The sequence below is a fragment of the Pelophylax lessonae genome (assembly GCF_965119305.1).
Source record: "Pelophylax lessonae genome assembly, chromosome: 2".
NCBI lineage: Eukaryota > Metazoa > Chordata > Amphibia > Anura > Ranidae > Pelophylax > Pelophylax lessonae.
Window position 1 is genome coordinate 538,377,670 of NC_138769.1, and position 22,402 is coordinate 538,400,071.

A 22,402-nucleotide genomic window follows, 5' to 3' on the forward strand; every position below is an offset into this window, starting at 1 on the left:
CAAAGACCACGTAGCAGCTTTGCAAACTTGAGCTACTAAATCTTGATGGATAGCCCAGGAAGCACCTACACTCCTGGTAGAATGAGCCCTCACTAAGAAAGGTGAGACCTTTACTTTCAAACCGTAAGATTGAGAAAAAGGCTCACAAATCCAATGGAAAAATGTTGGACTTGGTAACTGTGAATTTTTTTTTGCCCATCAGGAAGTACAAATCTGATTGAAGTACTGAGAATCTGATTGCGGAATCGTGGCAGTTGACTTCAGATAAACCCTGAGAGGATGAACCACTTCCAAAGTATGGATAGCCTTGTCCCCAGGTTTCTGAGACTTAGCACAAAAGGAAGGTAAGAAAAATATCCTGGTTGAGAAGGGAAGGTTAAAAGCACCTTACGCAAAAAAGACAGCTGAGCTTGAAGAACCATCTTATCACGATGGAGTACCAGAAACTGCTTCTTACAGGAAATGGCCACCAGTTTTAGATCCCTACAAGCCAAAGTAATGGCAACCTGGAACACAACCTGTCACGTCAAAAGAACTAAGGGAAGGTCTCGAATAGGCTCAAATTGAGTTTTTGTAAAACAGAAAGAAACAAACTGAAATCCCATTGGCTCAAAATCGGTTCACCTGGAGAAGCAATATGTGTGATACCCAGTACAAAGGAACGCACCAAATGATGAGAGGCAATTGGCCTCTGAAAAAAAAATATGCCAAGGCCAAAATCCTTAATGTGTGCAGTGGCTGCACAGTGAGCCCACTCCCCCTTGGGCCTGGGTGCACTGTACACATTAAGGACACACTAGTGAGGACACTGCGCTACTTCTTTACTACATGAGCTGCAGCAGTAACTTTACACTATAGGATACAGTTTTCACCGTGCAGCAGCTGAAGCTTGGAATTGTGGACTGGTTATGGTCACCACTAGATAGAATTTCATTGTCTTAAATAGATAGCCAATTGTTCAGAACCAAAAAGTGAAGGAGATTGAATGTATTTACTAAAGTGGACACAGCCTGAATATTAGTTTGAATACATATCCCTAAACTCATTTGCTTTGATATTTTAACAGTTATCATAAATATATAGCTGCCTGTCACACTGGGAACAGAATAATTTCCATTTAAATATATGCATATTATACTTTCAAAAACAAAGTCGCCTTTTCTTTTCCTCATTACTTCTCAATCTGTACTGAGTTTACACCTGTACAAATCAATTTGCTTTATTTGGTGACAAACCTAGAAATGATATGCAGTGTATAACTCCCACAGTTCAATTGCTTATTTCCAGTAATGTCAGACAGCCATCAGTATTTTAGGCTTGCTATGCAAATCAAACATGACATCAACTTTCCCTGTTAGTATATTAATAACAAAGTATTAAATCATACATTTGCACAACAGCGTAGCTACAGTTTCTGCAGCCTAAAACCAAAACGGAAAAAAAAAAGAAAAACAAGTGATCGTTTATTGGAAAAAGTATATTTGCATTTTGCTCTTCATAAAAGGGCAATCAGTAAGGTCACTGAAAGATTTGCATCAATCTGTCAGAAGTGATGACATTTACCATCCCAATTACTAATAAAATAGCTTGATCAGCAATAAAAATGTGAGTTCATATTCCCATGCTGGCTCACTTCCGTAAATCATTATTAATGGAAAAGGTAGACTTGTGACTTAATCCTTAACATTTTACAGAAGCCACAAACACAAAACTGTGTCAATGTGATATTCTGGAGTAGATCTCATTCTGAGTATGCCCGAGCGATGGTCAGAATTTCTTATATTCCATGTCATCTGGAGGATTCACGTCAACTTTCCTTTTACCCACATCTAACCAGTTTGTGCTTAGGACTGTGCCACCAGACTCCATCTGTAAAACAGAGAAATATTGTCAGCAGACATGGCAAAAATGATAAAACATGGAGGCCACTTGTACAGTTATGTCCCACTCGTGCGCTTATCAGTGTGTCAGGCACAGTGGCTGAGGGGAACGCAATGAGAAAGCCATGTCCAATATGGATACTCTACCTCAGTGCCAAGCTATGCTTCATGTACTGTACCGAGTCTCTGACGGGTAAAAGAATCAGGCAAAAGCACTAGTATTTTAGAGCAGCGACCAGACAGAGGTAATTACTGTATTTGTAAAAACCTCTCAGTAGATCATAAACTATATTACCAAAAGTATTGTGATGCCTGCCATTACACGCTCATGAACTTTATTGGCATCCCAGTCTTAGTCCATATGGTTCAATATTGAGTCCACCCTTTGCAGCTATAACAGCCACAACTCTTCTGGAAAGGTTGTCCACAAGGTTTAGGAGTGTTTCTATGGAAATGTTTGACCATTCTTCCAGAAGGGCATTTGTGAGTGAGGTCAGGGACTGATGTAGACAAGAAGGCCTGGCTCACAGTCTCCGCTCTAATTCATCCCAAAGGTGTTCTATCTGGTTGAGGTCAGTTCCTCCATCCCAAACTCACTCATTCATGTCTGTATGGACCTTGCTTTGTGCACTGGTCAAAATCATTTGGTGGAGGAGAGATTATGGTATGGGGTTGTTTTTCAGGGGTTGGACTTGGCCCCTTAGTTCCAGTGAAGGGAACTCTTAACTCCTTCATGCAGACAGAATGCAAATGCAGCCTCGGCTTCAGGGGGTTGTAGCGGGGTGTTGTCTGCAGCTAAAGGCATCACCCTAGTACCATTGTTTAGAGCTGGCAGTCGGCTTTTTTGTAATGACAACTGATGTTGCTGAGCAGCCACTCGGCTGTCATTACAAGGAGCAGAAGGGGGTGTCCCCCCGCCCCTCTTCTTCAGCTCGCCCAGGTCTCCTGTCCCACCGGGAGACCCGAGCAACCAGCCAGCACATCCTGGCTGGCCGAAGACCAGAATTTGGCTCTGATTGATGCTCCAATGTAAAAACCCGGAAGCGATGACATCACTACAGATTTAAACTTGTAAGCAACATATGTCAGAAAAAGGCTTAGGCTCCAAGGGGTTAAGGAGTCAGCATACCAATACATTTTCCATAATTTAATTCTCACAGCTTTGTGGGAACAGTTTGGGAAGGCCCCATCATATTGAAACATTACTGCGCACCAGTACACAAAGCAAGGTCCATAAAGACATAGATGGGTGAGCTTGGGGTGGAGGAACTTGACTGGCCTGCACAGAGTCCTGACCTCAACCCGACAGAACACCTTTGGGATGCATTTGAGTGCAGACTGCAAGCCAGGTCTTCTTGTCCACATCACTGCCTCAACTCACAAATGCAATTCTGGAAGAATGGTCAAACATTCCCATAGACACACTACTAAACCATGTGGACAGCCTTCCCAGAAGAGTTGAAGATGTTATAGCTGCAAAGAGTGGGCCAACTCAATATTGAACCCTACGGACTAAGACTGGAATGCCATTAAATGTTATGTGTGTGTAAAGGCAGGTGTCTCAATACTTTTGGTAATATAGTGTACATAAGGCAACAAGGGTTAATTTAAAAAGCAGGCTTGACATCAGAGTTTTGATCGGTTTTATACAATATGGTTGTATAAAATCTTCCCTGACTGATGCAACAATTTCCTGTTCTGTCACCTGAATAGCAGCCAAACATTTTTCTCAGCAAGTTCAAAATGGGAATTGAAGCAGGGCTGGCTTATGTATCAATAATTGCATTACCAGGCAAGCAACGCATTCATTGTGAATAATCTTTGCACTTTATTCAAAAGGTGCTTTTCTCTCACAAAATTTTAGACTTCTAACTTCACACTGCTAAAATGGAAGTTCTTTTAAATGTTATTAATCACATCTGATTTTCATTATATAGAGCTAGCAGGATTTTATTGCACAAAAAGATTATGTTAATTTTCTTTCTTGCATCAGTCATTTTTCAATCCTGAAGCTGATGGAGTTGCAGTCCAGGGAAAAACAGTATTTCAAGAGAAAAATATTCATTTCCATCCAATTTTTGACCCGACATAATTTTACATTATTTTGTTTTTAATAAAATTAATTGCTACCAATGGATTTAACTGTAAAGGAAAGAAATTAAACCTATGGGAGACCGTAAAAATAAACCCATAAATTCACAACCAGTATAGTAAACCTAACTGGGTTATATTAAAGAACTGATGCTGGTAAAGTTTGTGTGGAAATAAATGTTCCCTCTCTATAAATGGACAAGTAGCCATGAATATAAATAGGGTAACTATTACTTTAGTAATAGGAAACTTCAAAAACTTCCATGTAATCTTCACCTTTAGACTAAAGCTTATATTAGCCCCGATTAATTTAGTGGTCAGTGGGTTGAAGAACTGCTTAAATCAGTGTTTATCAACTCAAATACCTCAAGCCAGACTTTTTTTTTTTGGATTTACAGCTATGATAGCTGTGGGAGGAGGCTTAGGAGTGATTGGGGGACAGGCAATAGTGCTTCTGTAGAGCATTATTTATATTATTACATTGTGATATATAATTAAATACCGTATTTATCGGCGTATAACACGCACCTAAATTTTAGGGCAGAAATTTCAGGAAAAAAGCTGAAATTTAAAATAAATAGCTTTGAACTCAGAACATTTTTTTTTTAATTAAATGTAGTCTTACCAGTGCCCAAAAATGCAGCCTCATCAGTGCAGTGTCCTTAAATGCAGCCTCGCCAGTGCAGTGTCCTTAAATGCAGCCTCGCCAGTGCAGTGCCCATACATGCAGCCTCATCACTGCAGTACCCATACATGCAGCCTCGCCAGTGCCCATACATGCAGCCTCACCAGTGCCCATACATGCAGCCTCGCCAGTGCCCATACATGCAGCCTCGCCAGTGCCCATACATGCAGCCTCGCCAGTGCCCATACATGCAGCCTCACCAGCGCCAGTGCCCATAATTGCAGCCGCGCCAGTACCCATAATTGCAGCCACGCCAGCACCAATGCCCATACATGCAGCCTCGTCAGCGCAGTGCCTATACATGCAGCCTCGCCAGCGCCAGTGCCCATACATGCAGCCTTCGCCAGTTCCCATAATTGCAGCCTCGCCAGTGCCCATAATTGCAGCCTCGCCAGTGCCCATAATTGCAGCCTTTGCCAGTGCCCATACATGCAGCCTTTGCCAGTGCCCATACATGCAGCCTTTGCCAGTGCCCATACATGCAGCCTCGCCAGCGCCACTATACACATCACTTTAAAAATGTCCAGAAAGCAGCACCGAGAGGTAGAAGGGGGCAGGCGGCGCCGAGGAGAAGGAAGGATGCGCTCTCATCGGAAGTCCCGGCGCCTATGATTGACGTCGGCATAGGAGGCGGGACTTCCGATGACAGCGCGTCCTTCCTTCTCCTCGGCGCTGCCCGCCCCCTTCTACCTCTCGGTGCTGCTTTCTAGACATTTTTTTTTCTCATATCGGCGTATAACACGCACAGCTACTTTTTCCTCCATTTTTAGGAGGAAATAGTGCGTGTTATACGCCGATAAATACGGTAGTTCAAATCACCATAATACACAATCAGTGAGAGCCCTGAACGTGCTTGCCTGCAACTAGAAAGTGATATGCCGCCTGCCACTAGATGCAGCGTGCCACTGTAGCCTGCCACCAGATGCAGCGTGTCACTGTAGCCTGCCACCAGATGCAGCTTGCCACTGTAGCCTGCCACCAGATGCAGCGTGCCAGTGTAGCCAGCCACCAGATGCAGCCTGCCACTGCAGCCTGCCACCAGATGCAGCCTGCCACTGCAGCCTGCCACCAGATGCAGAGTGCCACTGTAGCCTGCCACCAGTTGCAGTGTGCCACTGTAGCCTGTGCTACTAGATGCAGGGTGCCACTGTAGCCTGCCCCGATCCCATGTCCTCCTCTTCCAGTTCCCCCCCCCACCAATCCTTGGTCCTCCTCCAGTCCAACCCCCCCTCCCCTCCACATCCCATGTCCTTCCCCTCCAGTCCCATTCCGTGTCCTCCACCTCCTCCAGTCCTTTCCCCCGCCCTCCTCCTCCTGTACTATCTCTTTTAACCCATGTCCTCCACCAGTCCCATCCCCCCCATCCCATGTCCTCCTCTTCCAGTTTTATCCCCCCATCCCATGTCCTCCTCTTCAAGTTTTATCCCCCCTTCCCATGTCCTCCTCCAGTTCCACTACCCCCCATCCCAGGTCCTCCTCCTCCAGTCCAACCACCCCTCATCCCATGTACTTGTCCTCCTCCAGCCCCCCCTAGAAATCCATGTCCTCCTCCAGTCCAATCACCTCCATTCCATGTCTTCCTCCAGTCCTATCACCTCCATTCGATGTCCTCCTCCAGTCCTATCTCTTTTATCCCATTGTCCTCCTCTCCCTCCAGTCCTATCGCTTTTATCCCATTGTCCTCCTCTCCCTCCAGTCCTATCGCTTTTATCCCATGTCCTTCTCTTTCAGTCCCATTCCCCCCCCCCCATCTCATGTCTCCCTCCCTCCTCCCCCTTTAGTCCCATCCCCCATCCTCCTCCTCCTTCGGTCCTATCCCCACATCCCATGTCCTCCTATTCCTTCAGTCCTATCCCATCTCTTTTATCCCATGTTCTCCTCCTCCAGTCCCACTCCCCCCCATACCATGTCCTCCTCTTCCAGTTTCATCTCCCCATTCCACATCCCCCCATCCCATGCTCTCCTCTTCAAGTTTCATCTCCCCCATCCCCATGTAATCCTCTTCCAGTCTCTTCTCTCCCATCCCACGTCTTTCTCATCCCGGGCCTCCCCAATCACATGTCCATCATCATATGTCGTCCTCCTCCAGTCTCATCTCCCATGTATGTTGGTCCTCTCTCACAGTGTCCTCTCTGTAGTCCTTTTATCTCTCCTGTGCTCTCAGTACAGCCCTGATCCAGGTGATATACCTCAGTGTACAGTCCCTCCTCGGTCCCGGGGCTGACCGCACTTTCTCCAGACACGCAGCTCTGCTCGATCACACTTCCATATTTAAACTTCCTGCTGCAAATCATTTACCTAGCTGGAGCATATTGGCCCGACTCATCAAAAAGGGGGTGGGTTTGGATGCCACACTACACACCCACAACTATACGGACTACTGCGGGGGGTGGAGAATTGTGGTGGAAGGGGGGAGGTGTTGGAGAGGGCCAGGAGACAGAATGGTGGGGGAAGGTGCATACACACACATACACACATAAATACACATGTTATAGCTATCTATTTATTTTACTATGTAAAAGTTTTAAGCAGGTGTGAAAAATGCTGGAAATTAAGAATGCTTTCAGAAATAGAAGTGTTAACTATATTTTTGTCTTAACGTTCAATCCTTTTCTCTGATGTTCATTGACAGACACAGTTACAGATCTTCTTGACCCTTGGGTTTATGCTGCCCCCTACAGGAGTAGGACACAAGGCGGATAAGAGTTTTACTATGCCTATAGGGCAGTCCCAGGGGGTATACTCCAACTTCCTGCTATAGGTCTTCAGTTTTGTAACAAGCAGTGTCAGAAGAACATAAAACCTAACTCAATAGAGGGTTGGGTGCTGTGTCCGTCAATGAACATCAGAGAAAAGGATTTTACGGTAAGACAAAAATCCAGTTTTCTCTTTCATTCATTGAAGGACACAGCTCCAGATCTTCTTGACCCTTGGGACATCCCAAAGCAGCGTCAACATGAGGGGTGGGAAGAACACAGCAAGAAAACACACTTCCCAAAGGATAAACATAATCAACCAGGTGAAACAGGAGCTCAACCAGGAACAACTGGAGCTCATCTGACAAACACCCTCAAAGTGGACTAATATTCCCCAACAGCGGCCTGCAAAACCTTGCGGCCAAAAGAAGCATCTGCAGATGCCAACACATCCACCTTATAAAATTTTGTGAAAGTGTGCACGGACGACCAGGTGGCCGCCTTGCAAACCTGCACTACCGACGCCTGGTGATGGAAGGTCCAAGAGGCACTAAGCACCCTCGTAGAATGCACCTTAACAGGGAAAGGAGGAACCTGACCCTTAATGGAATAGGCCTGCACCACAGTCTGCCGGATCCATCTAGAAATGGTCGCAGCAGAGCCAGCCAGCCCCTTACGGGGTCCATCCATAAAGACAAATTGAGAATCCGATTTTCGGAACAACTCGGTCACTGCCAAGTACACCCTGATTGCCCGTACCACATCCAAATAATGTAAGGCAATCTCTTTAGGATGCTTAGGCTTAGGACACAAGGAAGGCAACACAATGTCTTCATTTAAATGAAAACCAGAGATGACTTTAGGAAGGAACAGCTGGCAGGTACGAAGCACCACTTTGTCACTGTGAACCAACAGATAGGGTGAACAACAAGACAATGCAGCCAACTCTGACACCCTGCATGCAGAAGTAAAAGCCACCAAGGCGGCTACCTTCTGTGAAAGAGTAAGCAGAGAAACCTCATGAATATTTTCAAAAGGTGTTTTCTGAAGAGCCGACAGCACCAAATTGAGGTCCAACGGAGATCTCACCGAGAGAGCCAGGTGGTGGGCACCCTGAACAAAGGTGTGAACCAAGGAAATTGTGGCCAATGGTAAAAAATATAACGGACCCGAAATTCAGCTCTCTTCTCAAAAGGGTTCTTAAAGGAAGGAGAACCTTTCCCCGGGAGAAGGATGGCTTTATTTAACCTGGAAACCTGCGAGTCCACCACAGGTGGTACTGTCAGTTTCTTTAACAGGGACTCTTCAAAAGGATACCTTCTAGTAAGCTTTTAGGGACCCCAACAGGGTGTTTGGGAGAACCCCACTGACTGGCGACAATGTTGTCATAATAGGCGGGAAAGGGAAAACACTTTTGCCGCTTTGGAGGCTCTGCAGGTACAAAATTGCACCGGTAGCTGCGTCCTCCAGTTTCAAAGTTTCCTGCACTGATACAATCGGCACATCCACTAGTGCCTTTTCATGCGTGGCTGTAGTGGAAGCGGAATCATCCTTACCATCAGAGCACTCACGGTGCTTGGACGCAGACCCAGTAGGGTGACTCGCGTACGCGGCGACAAAATCAACCTGAAAGGGGAGGACGCTTTTTTTGATATTCACATTTTGATGTGACCACCCTTAACCTTCAAAACCGCATCAAGTCTTTTAGGTACACTTGTACGCAGTTTTTGAAGAACTTCTACAGGTAGGTTGTTCCAAACATCTTGGAGAATGTGGGCTGCCTCAAATTCTTCTGTATCGTCATGTAATCCCAAACAGACTTGATGTTGAGATCAGGGCTCTGTGGGGTTTACACCATAACTTCCAGAACTCCTTGTTTTTCTTTACACAAAAGATGGCTCTTAATGACATTGGCTGTCTGTTTGGGGTCATTGTCCTGCTGCAGAATACATTTGGAGCCCTGATTGCATGGCATTATGGATAAGTATTTGCCTGTATTTCTCAGCATTGAGGTCACCATCGATCCTGACTAAATCTGCAACTCCATTTGCAGGAATTGCAGCCCCAATCTTGCAAGGAACCTCCACCATGCTTCACTGTTGCCTGCAGACACTCATTGTACCGCTCTCCAGACCTTCTCAAAATAAACTACATCCTGCTACAGCTAAAGATTTCAAATTTTTCTGCACACCAGTTGCTAGATTTTCGTGATTATTTCATTTATTTAGCCTTGTTTCCACGTCGGAGGTATGGTTTTTTGGCTGCAATTCGTCCATGAAGACCACTTCAGGACAGACTTCTCTGGACAGTAGATGGGTGTACCTGGGTCCCACTGATTTCCCCCAATTATGTGCTGATGGCACTAATCTGATGGGGAAGGAAAGCGACAATGACGTGTTTTTCATCTGCTACATTAAAGTGTTCGTAAACCCACAACACTAAAATCAGTCTGTATATGCAGTAAAGCATGCTTGTTCTACTCACTGTGGAACCTAAGTGGTTAAACACCATGCGCATGGTGTAAAAAGGCTGTTTGAACCTCCCCTTCTTTTACTGTCCCCAATCCATCTGCTGATAGAACATGTGATCAGCATAGGCCCAATCCGCACTGTCCAGACAGAAGTCAGGGGTAATGCAGCCTTATAGGACAGAGGAGAATGAAAACTCCTCCGACAAGCTTTAACCAGTGCTCGGCCGGACAATGAAAGTCACAAGACTACTATATACTGCTGTTGAGAAAAGGCGTTTAGCAGTTTATATTTACTAAATAACTGCAATTCCATCTTCTGTGTTCTGTGCGAGACCAGATATAGTAAATACAGGGTCTTGGGATAAGGAACACTAAGATTCCTTGGCTGACCACTGTCTACAGTCCCCAACATTGCTTGTTTCTTCACAAGAGCTTGAACAGCACCATCTTGAAACTCCAGTCTGCTTTGAAATCTTTGCCTGGGAGAAGCCTTGCTGATGCAGTATAGCTACCTGGTGTCTTGTTGCTGTGATCAGTTTTGCCATGGCGTATGACCTGTGACACGAAACTGTCTTCTACAACTCACTTTAGTAGCAGAGTTTGGCTGTTCCTTAACCAGTTTTAAGCCTCCTACACAGCTGACTCTGTTTCAGTTAATGACTGTTTCAACCTACATTAGAAATTGATGATTATTGGCACCTGCTTGGTATAAGCACCTGATTCTTATGACGGTTTGAAGCCCAAGGGTAGTCACACCAAATATTGGTTTTACATTTTTCTGCTGTTTGCTCACTTTGCATTTCGTGAATTTTAAAGGTTAAAAAAAAAAAAATATTCAAATCTATATTTTTGAAGGCGTTTTTTCTTTACAGAATTTCTTCACACCTGCCAAAAACTTTTTACACAGTACTGTGTAAGATATGTAAAAATAAATATATATATTTATATATTTATATTGATTCACACATTATATGTTTGATATTCACATTAATGTGATATATTAAATAGGAGAGAGAGTTGAACTGGAATGTTGAAATTCTACAAAGGTAAACCAGGCTAGTAGCTAACTTTTGGTCTTGGCAACAGAAGAAAAGAGATAGATATATCTGCATATAGTTAGTATTTATCTAATGCAAAACATTTATTTCATAGTAAAAGCACTTTGGTTGTATTTTAATACAGTTAGTCAATGTGTGGTGGTGTTTTTTATACTTACAAATGACTTGTTCATGGCACGCTTTACTTCATCATTGCCATCTGAATAAATCTGCTGGAAAAGCTTGTTAAGTGCAGCATCTCCCTCCAGTTTTTCATTTTTCTCTTCCTCTCCGATTTCACCAACCAGCTTATCCCAGTTCCTGGTATAGTGGGATGATGATGGGTATTTGTGCAAGGAATCTGGGAACATAAGACAGCCAACAGATCAGAACATTGCACTGTTCATTTATAGCAAACAGTGATTAAAATAAATTGGCAAATGTAATTTTTTTGATTATCAGACTATTTATATTAAGCACCAATATGTTGTTTTTGTACAGGTTAACTTTTCAGTAGATCATGATGTAAGGGTACATAATAATGTACATATACTATAATAATGTTATATACAATAATGCATAATACAGTATATGCACCCTCTGAAGAAAGTAAATATAAATAAAATATTTAAAGTCTAGATGAGCCTCTCTCAAATAGGGTTCCTTCAGCAATGAGCACTTTGACTCCCAGGTAAATTAACACTGAACCAATTATCCTTTTAACTATTTGTGAAGAAGTCCGGGCCCATGCCTAGGTAACCCAGGCGGACTGACGGGGTCAGTGCCGACCACCGGAAATCGATGGTCCACCAGAACTCCTGGAGTGTCTGAACAGCGACAGTCAGAGCGCTAGCCAGAGTGGCAAACGAGCTCGCCCTCAAGAGGAGGTTGTCCAGGTAACCAAGGACCACAACCCCCTTTTGCGCAGCAATACCAGCACTGGGGCCAAAACCCTGGGAGCAGAAGCTAGACCAAAGGGAAATGCCACAAAAAGACAATGGTCCTCTGCCTCTGCGAAAAGGAGGAACCAGTGACGACCCGCGCAGATAGGGATGTGCAGATACGCATCCTTTAAGTCGATGGAGGCCAGAAAATCTCCCCAATTTAAACACGCCAGGATGGAGTCCATCAGGAACTGCAGCACCCGCACAAAAAAACGGGTCAGAGGTTTAAGGTCCCGATTGGATGTACTGTTTTGCCCTGTGCACTGGGCACGTGAACGGGTTGGAAAGAACCCACAAAGCCTGTCCAGCGAAAGGACCGATAGAACAACTCCGTAGGCAAGAAAAAACTTGCAAAGCCAGCATGAGATCACGTAAACAATCAGGAGACAGAGGGAGAATGTGATAGACAGAACCTGTCTGTGGGGTGAGATCGAACCTCGATCACGTACCTTGAGCGAATCGGTTCGTGAACCCATCAGTCCTGGAGAAGGGACAACAAGGGTTCACTAAAGCAGCGCAGACGTCCCCCCCACCCATGAAAGGGTGAGGGGGTTCCCTTCAGGCGGAGGAAGACCAAGCCGCAGCACCGGACCAACCGCCCTTGGGCTCACTAGACCCAGGCTTCTTGTTACCGCAGGAGGCCTTGAAGGATGCACCGTTGTCCTGCACCCCTGAGGCACGAAAAGGCCCCCGATGAGCCCTTAAAGAGGGACCCGGCCGCACGCAGGGCATTCTACCCTCTGTGGCTGGGGCAGGAGGCTACTCTTACCCCCAGTACGACTCTTGACATACACATCCAAGGAGTCCCCAAAAAAGACGTTCCCCCCCCCCCTAGGGGAGCTCAGACACTGTCTTTTTGAGGCACGGTCCGCAGACCAGCTCTTCAGCGAAACCATGCGGCAGAGTGCACTCCCCACCGCAGACAACCTTGCGACCAGGGGAGCCTCATCCAGGGCCTCATCCCGCAGGTATGGCCCGGGCCATTTTGTCCACGAGGTCATCGGGAGTCGGGGAACCAACTCCGTCACCAAGTTGTGCATAGGCACCTTGATCCAATCCGCAACCGTCTGAGAAACCAGCATGGAAGCGAAAAAAAAGGCTTCAGGAGTGAGCCCGCCACCCAAACCATGTGGCGAGAAAGTGACCCTACGCGGCAGCCCATCTGGGCCTTAACCACCGGGGAGTCCTCAACGCGCACCACCGTGGAACAATTCAACCTTGACACAGTGCGGTCCACCATAGGTGACACCGTCCAGTGAGTGGACACTGGGCCCGCAAACAGGTAGCAGTGCTGAAAAAAAACGCTTAGGCACCGCCAACTCGTGCTTAACGCGTGGCACAGTCCATTCAAAATATTGTGAAAACACCTCGGGGCAGAGGAAAACCTGACCCGACTCCTGGGTGTTTTGCGGGACCCGAAGAAAACCCACCTACTTGACTGGGTGGGTTAATATTCAAAAGGACCCTGACCGGTGCAAGCGCATTCCCGTGCTGCGGCAGAGGACTCCTCCACCACCCCTTCTGAGTGTGCAGACTGGGACCCCGCACAGGGGGCATTGTCCATGGCAACCATATTAGGCTCTGAATCAGATAGACAGAGGGCAGCAGCCGGTTCAGAACGGCACACAGAGACAGCATTTGTGGCCAAAATAACAATGTTTGCTGCAGGCACAGAAGCTGAGCATGCACCAGAAGCGCAAAACAGACCAGTGGGGGAAGTTTTAACCCGGGACAACATTTTTGACAGGATAACAAAAATAAAAACAGGACACTGGGCCTTTAAATCAGCGAGATCGCGGTCTGCACCGCGATCCCACAAATGCCGCCGGAGTTCCCCTTTACACAGGTAGACAAACTGGGGGAGCAGTGGTTTTCCTGACAAAAAACCCCCAAAAGGCATTAAAAAAAAAACCCAAATGGCAGAGACATGTAGGAACTGAAAATGTTCACCCAGCAGCAAACAAAGATGGATGGAGAAAGTGACATCAGCCACTAGAGGCCTAACAGTGCCCTGAGCCACCTAAAAATTGATGCCAATAGAAGTCAATGTAAAAAGTCACAGGGAAAATGGCCACCGCCCTTATCCAAGATGGTGCCCGAATCGGCACCAATATAGCAAAAAAAAAAATGGCTGCTGCCCATACAGGGAGTCAGCCAGGCTGCCCACACCCAAAATGGCGGCTGAAACAGACTGCGACAAATTTTATGGAACCCAGGATCTGGCCACCACGGGAATCCACCAGGGAGACCCCTAGGACAAGGTAAAAAGCTCCCATACCTCCCCCTATGCAGCGTTTACCGCAGAGCGCCCCCAAAGGGGCAGGGGGGAAGGGACCGTCCAGGGAGGGATATTACAGAAATCGCATGTTCTGCCATCCCCATGGAGTGGGCCCAGATAACCCCCCTCAGATGGCTGTCCCAGGGACACGGGGGGTAGCATCACTCACCATACCAGACTGCCGGCTCCGCTCCGATACGGATAACCGTCAGCCAAGGGGGGGGCGCTGCAACACAGGGCGTTCCAGAGTTGAGACATCCCGGTGAAGACGAAGCTCTTCGCAGGCTAATCCCCATCCGTCGGGGCACCGTCGCAGCGAGGCCTGGGCGTACCAATAACCTGCACATGCTCGTTGGTCAGGCTGGGACACCATAAGGATCTAGTGCGAGGCCAAGCCCGGCTGTCCCTTGTCTCCTCCGCTCCTGCAGAGAGGGCGCATTACCCAATAGTGAAGGCATACTGAACGGGCTGGGACTGTTAGAGGACGTAAGAGAAAACACAAATTATTTAATAAAAAATAGATTGCAAAGCCATTAGTAGTGGAAGCATGGATTATATTTGGGGAATAAGGATATCTTTTACTGTCATTTAAAGTGTGGAGAGTAGTCTAAGTGGCAGCACTCATGAGGTGCCAACTGAACTGGTTGAGTTTCTTAATAGGGAAAAGTAAAACCCCATCCTTTAGACTATAGGGTCAAATAATGACACATCTAATCCACCTGGCATTGGTGGAGCGAGAGGCAGGAAGCCCTATATAGGACAAAGAGAATTGGAGTGCCAAAAAGAAGCTGTAACTGAGATGTAGACTCGCACAGCACATGCTACATCCATACAATGGAGACAAAACCACGCTGGGGAAAAAAAGGAGGCCAATAGGAGCAATACCCTGCACAAAAGACTACTATAAAGAGAGGCAAGCAGTCTTTGGCCTTAAGCTCTATCAGGGGGCAAATCTTGACCTTGGATATCCTTTTTCAAACGCTGATCCAGACCAGACTGGCGGAAGGACAAGATCTATTCCATTGAACACTTTCTAGAATGGAATTTCCTAGCCTCACAACACTACGCAAAGTAAAGCGGTCGCTAAATCAATGATTTTTTTAGTTAATATTCAGCCTGTGGGCTAAATGAAAGTAAAAAAAAAACTGGACGACGACTCCATCTATGCCTTACAGTGCAGGTTTGGTATTCTAGCAGGCGGCCCCACCAGCTGTACGTAATTGGATTCAGCTGCTGTTCATTTGAAATTTTTCCAGCGGCCTCCTTCGACAAAGGTCGATTGAACAATTGACTTTTGACAAGTGGATCAGGGCCACCCATTGAACAGTGTATAGCCAGCTTAAGCCCTCCAAGAAAAATGATAGGTAGGAACTACCAAATTTAATAGGCCCATGTTCATTAGGACCTAGGCTTCAGTAGCCAAGTCTTTAAAGCCGGAGACTGAGAAATAGGATGCTGGACCAACCCTTGAGACAGAAGATCTAAACGATCCAGAAGAGCCAAGGGGAGTTTGCAAGGAGTCCAAATCTAGGTACCACATGCTCCTAGGCCAATTCAGTGCAACAAGGATCCCCAAAATGCCCTCCCCCTTGATCCTGAGGAGCAGACTAAGGAAGAAGATTTGAAGGGGGGAAGTGGAGACCCGGCTAAACCGATCCCAGACTCACGAGTTCTTGCCAATTTGTCCATTCCTGGGATTTGGTTAGGGCTAGGACATGCAGTTCTGCCCAAGCCAGAATAAAGATTTTTTTCTTTTTGAGCTGTGCAACTTCTGATGCCTCCTTGGTGGTTGATGTAAACCTCTGCTGTGGCACTTTTCAACTGGATTCTGGTCAGGTGACCTCACAGTTGAGCAGTCCAGCATTGAAGGGACAGCTTAATTGCCCCGAGTTCCATTATGTTGATGGGAAGGAGAGCTTCCTCCCCTCCCATGACCTAGTTTTCTGTAATGGGAGAGTATCTAGAACACCTCACCAGTCTCACAGGTTGGCATTGATTACTTTCAAAGATTTTGGGAAAATTCGATTTTTGTTTTACCGTAAAATCCTGTTCATTGACACAGCTCCAGAATCTTCTTGACCATTGGGTAATGCTGCTCTCTACAGGAGTAGGACACTAGGCAGGAGAAAACTTTACCACACCTATGGGCAGTCCCAGGGGATATACTCCCCCTACCTGCTGTAGGCACTCTTATAGACACTTTATTGCAAGCAGTGTCAGAAGAAATATAACCCAACTCAATAGAGGGGTGGGTGCGGTGTCCGTCAATGATTATCAGAGAAAAGGATTTTACGGTAAGACAAAAATCCAATTTTCTCTTTAGTTCATTGACGGACACAGCTCCAGAATCTTCTTTACCACTGGGACACCCCAAAGCAGTGTCAAACATGAGGGGTGGGGAAAAAAACACAGCAGAAAAAATTCCCAAAGGCTAAACCTAGCCAACCAAAAAACATACACCCTCAAAGAGGACTAATCCTCTCAAACAGCAGCCTGCAAAACCTTGCGGCCAAAAGCAGCATCTGCAGATGCCAGCATATCTACTTTGTGAAATTTTGTGAAAGTGTGCATAGACGACCAAGTAGCCACCTTGCAAACCTGCAACACTAATGCCTGATGGCGGAAGGCACAGGAGGCATTAAGCGCCCGCGTAGAATGCTCCTTAACAGGGAAAGGAGGAACCTGACCCTTGATTTAATAGGCCTGCACCACCGTCTGTCTGATCCATCTGGAAATGCTCGCAGCAGACGCGGCCAACCCCTTTGGTCCATATGTAAGGACAAAGAGTGAGTCTGATTTCCTAAACAACTTGGTTGCCGCCAGGTACACCCTGATCGCCTGAACATCATCCAGAGAATGCAAGGCGCTTAGGACACAGGGAAGGCAACACAATGTCTTCATTCAGATGGAAACCAGAGACAACCTTAGGAAGGAATGACTGACAAGGGGAAGCACCCCTTTATCTCTGTGAAACACCAAGTAAGGTGAAAGACAAAAGACAAAGCAGCCAGCTTCGACACCCTGCATGTAGAAGTAATAGCCACCAAGAAGGCTTCCTATTGGGACATTGTAAGCAGAGGAATCTTGCGAATATTTTCATAAGGTGGTTTTTGAAGAACTGAGAGTACCAAGTTGAAATGCCACGAGGGGAAACAGACACCGCACTGGGGGAGCCAAGTGGCGAACCCCCTGAACAAAGGTGTGAACCAAAGAATGCGTAGCCAAAGGACATTGAAAGAAAATTGCCAAGGCCGTAACCTGGCCCTTGATGGTACCCAAAGACCAGGCGATACCACATCTCTCTGGAGGAACGCCAAAATTTGGAGCCACCATAAAGGAACGGGGGGAGACCCGACCCCCCCCCCCCCCCCCCCGAGACTCACACCAAGCAATGTGCAGCTTCCAGAGGCAATGAGAAATCTTCCTAGAGGTAGATTTCCTAGCTTTTAACAGCATGGGGAACACAGAGGCAGACAACCCCCTATCATTCAGCACCTGGCTTTCAACAGCAACAAGATGGAAGATCAGCCCTTGAGCCAATAGGTCTTCCCCCGAGAGGGAGTCTCCAAGGGACATCGGCAACCAGCTGTATTAGATCCACGTACCAAGACCGGCGAGGCCAGTCTGGGGCCACTAGAATAACCAGAATTCCTTCTGCCTCGATCCTTCTCAAAAATCTCGACAGAAGTTTTAGAGGGGGAAAAGCGTATCAGTATCAGACGGTACTGGCCCCAAGGAGCCACTAGTGCATCTGTGGCGTCGGCCAGAGGATCCTGAGACCTCGCCACAAACCTCTGCACCTTCCTGTCGAGAGGAGAGGCCAACAGGTCCACCTCGGGCGTTCCCCACCAGAGACACAGCTGATGAAACCCCTCCGGATGAAGCAAACATTCCCCCTGATCCAATTAATGAGGTAATCCGCCTGCCAATTTTCCACCCCTGGAATATGCACAGCAGAGAGGGCTAGAACGAAACGTTCCAGCCAACTTAGAATGTTGGCTACTTCCAGAGCCGCTAGGACACTTTTTGTGCCACCTTGGTGATTGCCATATGCCACGGCCGTGGCATTGTCCAACTGAATCCATACCGAGCACCCCAGAAAATGAACTGTCCAATGGGCCAGACAAAGTCTGATCGCCCGAAGTTCCAGTATATTGATCGGTAGTCTAGCCTCCTCCAGAGTCCAAACCCCCTCAGCACAATCCGTGCCCAAGACACCTCCCCACCCAGACAGGCTAGCATCCGTGGTGACCACCGTCCAAGTACAGGGGAAGGAAGGATTTTCCCTGTCGAATCGACAGGGAGCGAAGCCACCAAATCAAGGACCCTCTCGTATCCTGCTTCAACAAAATCAGATTGTCTAGAGCAGCCTTTTTCAACCAGTGTGCCCAGGCAAAATTCCTAACATTTGCCCAAAGATTGTATACAAGGCAGCTGGTAGATGAAGCCTGCCTTTAAATTACACAAAGCCACAAATTTTCATTGTGCACTACCTACTGACCTACTGACTGACAACTTACTAATGACCAATGACATGATCAGTTGATAAGAAGGATGTCAGTCACCCACATAGCATTCTTGTGTGACCCTCCCTTGCCTCTCTACATCAGTTTTAGGGTCACATTAGCTGAGTGATGGAGAAAAACTGAGGAAGAATAGAAACACTGGAATACTAGTCAGTACCAACTTGCACCTCTAATGTGTGTCCTATGCGTGTGGATGTTGGTTGCAGCATTATGTAAAACTATTAGAATAGTTTTTACATTTTAGGACGGGGTGCCTCAAAACTGTCCATAATTTGGGAGGGTGCCTCGAGATTTGGCCAAATATTAAAGGGTGCTTTGACTGAAAAAAGGTTGAGAAACACTGGGCTAGAGACTGTGGATTCTTGTCCCACTTGGCAAGACTTTCTCTATGCAAAGGTCTTGTGTGGAATTGTGCAAAATGAAACCGCCTCGAAGGTAGACACCATCAGGCCCAGCAACCGCATGCAAGTCCTGAGAGACGACCGACTGCTGGACAACAGAAGTCGAATTGCATCCAGCAGCTTGTCCAGCCGAAGAAACACCCTGGCTGAGGGAGAGTCCAGGGTCAGACCCAGAAATTCCAACTTGATGGACGGAACTAGAGCAGACTTCTGGAAATTCAATGTCCAACCGAACTACTGCAGAGTTCGTACAGTGATTTCCAGGTTGTCCTTTAGAGCAGTCGGAGACTCTGTTCACAGAAGATTGTCCAGATACCCCAGTACCGCAATGCCCTGCTGTTGCAACAATGGTAACACCGTGGCAAACACTTTCGTGAATACCTGAGGAGCTGAGACGAGACCCAAAGGGTAATGCCACTAATTGATAATGCTCCTTGCCCACGGCAAAGTAGAGGAAGCGCTGATGTTCGACATATAACGGGATATGGATGTAAGTGTCCTTGATATCGATAGAGGCCAGAAGATTCCCTTGATGAAGGGATGCCAATACCGTATGAATGGACTCCATTCGGAACTTCTGAAGCTGCACAAAGTGGTTCAGGGCTTTGAGGTCCAGGATAGGACAAACCTAGCCTTCCTTCCTGGGAACTCTAAACAGGTTTGAATAAAAACCCCCGAAAACTTTACGAGTTTGGTACTGGTACAATCACCCCTTGCAGTAGCAGGTCTTGTACCGCCCCGAAGAGACCACACAAGAGGTCTGTGGACCAATGCAGGTTGGAAGGAAAAAAACTCTCTGTAGGAGAAGACCAAAACTCCATCTTGTAGCTGGACCGAAAGGGCTTGTCTGCAGGCTTGGAAGGACCTGCTCTCGGCTTACCCGTCCAGGGCCTCTTGGAACCTCCGGAGGCGGTCCTAACGGATTTGGATCCTTTGTCTTGAGATCCTGAGGAACGAAAAAAGGCCGCTTATGAGCTGAGAAAAAAGGACCACATCTGCGCCGAGACTCCTTGCCCCTGAAAGCCTGTGGGAGGAGAGTACTCTTCCCTCCTATAAGTCCCTTAATGATTTCATCCTGGGAAGACCCGAACAAGCGATCCCCCTCAAAGGGGAGATCCGATAAGGCCTTCTTGGAACCTTGGTCCGCAGACCAGCATTTCAGCCATATCATGCGCCGAAGGACCACTGCTTTCATGGACAGCCGTGAAACAAAGGGAGCCACATCCAGAGAGGCTTCACAGATAAACTGCAACCCCTGGACCAACTGGTCCGCTAGCTCCGTAAAGGCAGGGGGAAGCTGTTCCCCCTCCAGATCCTGGCGCAAAAGCTTTGCCCACTCCTTTAAGGTCTGGGGCACCAAGGCAATGGTGAACGCCAGCCTAAGGACTGAACAGGCCATAGTAAACATTTGTTGGACCAAAGTCTTGATATCCTATCAAAAGGGTCTTTAATAGCCGGAGACTCCTCCACCGGAATTAAGAGTGGATTTATTCAGCCTGGAAACCTGAGAATCCACCACAGGTGGGACTGTCCACTTTTTTAACCTGGACTCTTCAAAGTGATACCTTCTAGCAAAACACTTAGGTACCGCCACATTGCATTTAGGGCAACCCCACTGACTCGTGACAATTTTGTCAAAATAAGCGGGAAAAGGAAAAGCCTTTGCTGCTTTTGAGGATTTTCGGGTACTGAAGATGACCGGTGCCTCCGACGTAGCCGCATCCTCCATCTTTAAAGTTTCCCGCACCAATACAATCAATGCATCCACCAGTGCTTTTTCATGCGCGGCTGTAGTAGAAGAGGAATAATCCTCTATCAGAACACTCAGGGTGCATGGACGCAGGCCCAGTAGGGCAACTATACAGCCAGCCATCCATGCCAAATTGGCGGGCCCACATGGTTCCTGGGACCCACAGGGGACACTTGGACAGTAAAGGGGGCCCCTGGTGGGAGCCCCCACCAGGACAACTTTCCCAAAAAAAATGCACGGTCAGCTGCCGGCGGCGTACCCCCCCCTTCCGGCTCCCATTGCCCACTCAACACCCTCCCCCCTCATTGTGAGAAGGACTTGGCAGATTCGATTGAAGTCTTTCAGCAGAAGTGAGTACTGGGTTTGGACTTGGAACCCTAGGCCCGAGAGAAACAAAATGCATTTTATTTCTGTTTCAGTAGCTGAAGGTTTGGCAGGCATATCAATTCAAAAGGGATTTTAATGGTTCCAATGCCTGCTTTGCACTCAGACATAGAAAACAAATATGTTCCTAAAAGAGAAGTTTTACCAAAAGAGAAAAATATATATATCTTTTAAAATCTCCCAGGAAAATCAGCACACATGGCGCTTGCCTCTAGTGAAATTTCTGCTGTGGATTTAAAAAAAAAAAATGAATACTTGGTTTCTGTCAGTGCTGCCTGTAGAGTCACCCCTAAAGCCCAAAATATGAGTGTTCCTAGGGGAGGAGTTAGAGCTAGCGCTTAGCTCCTCCCCCCCTCTATTCTGTAGTACTGTGTTTCCTCATCTTTTACAGGGAGGACTATGTACACTAGTGCTTAGTTCAGACTAGAATCCAGCATTGAGAAGGTTTGACTATGCCCTCCTTTTCTGCCCAGTTGCTCCAGTCATAGAAGCCATACTACAGTTCTATGAATGAAATAGGATTTCTAAGTGGAGGACAGCAGATGATTGGTAGGTCTGCCCCCTCCACTTTAGCTGTATCAATCCCCGCCGCATCGAAAGATTATGACGGGCCTGATGGGAAGTTATGTGATGATGATTTGTGATTATATTTTTTTTGTCATTTTGGCTGTGCTTAGGCTTTAAATCTTTAAGGCTAATAAAGTATGTACAATTAAGCAGAACCAAGGAGAACCTGCTGAAATCACAGAAGTCAGTCCAGGCACTGAATCACTATGACAATGGAAGTTGGGACTGACACCCGACTCAGACTCTCAGCGAGCCGCTGAGAGCCTGAGCCGGACGCTCCCTGCCCCTGCAAAGCTTAGCGCTCCAATGAGCGAGAAGAAGGCAAAGCAGAGAGCTCTGGGAGCAGTCAGAACCGAGCGATCAGCGGTGTTCAATCACTCGGTTTTCAGTGTAGAGGCGCCGGGGGACAGATGCAGCATCGGACCGATGCTACATCCACCTAGGTAAGTATAAATCTAGAAAAAAAAAAAAAAACATTCCCATACAGCTCTTAAGTTTAAATGAAAGATAATTCCTGGAGTTCAGCTTTAGCATAATGAAAGCCGATATTCTTGCACATAACCTACAGCAGCTTTGAGAATTCTCTGCTTTTATTAAATGCCATGCCGATCGAATTCGGTGAAACAACAGCGTTTTCTCATTGTGCTAAGGCTTCATTGCCCTAGCCTCTCTCCATGCATTCCTACTGATCAT

The 22,402-nt window shown here is 46.8% G+C and overlaps 1 protein-coding gene across 1 annotated transcript in view; it reads right to left on the reverse strand.

The window, feature by feature from the left end:
• Nucleotides 1-1,461: 1,461 nt before the first annotated feature.
• The window catches only part of SUGT1 (SGT1 homolog, MIS12 kinetochore complex assembly cochaperone), a 324,599-nt gene continuing 303,658 nt past the window's right edge, over nucleotides 1,462-22,402 (reverse strand). The window contains exons 13-14 of the mRNA XM_082245037.1: nucleotides 11,039-11,220; nucleotides 1,462-1,869 (exon numbers count right to left, since the gene is read on the reverse strand). Coding sequence (XP_082101163.1) covers nucleotides 1,768-1,869; nucleotides 11,039-11,220 — 284 coding nt within the window. The 3' untranslated portion in view covers nucleotides 1,462-1,767. The remainder of the gene's footprint in view (nucleotides 1,870-11,038; nucleotides 11,221-22,402) is intronic.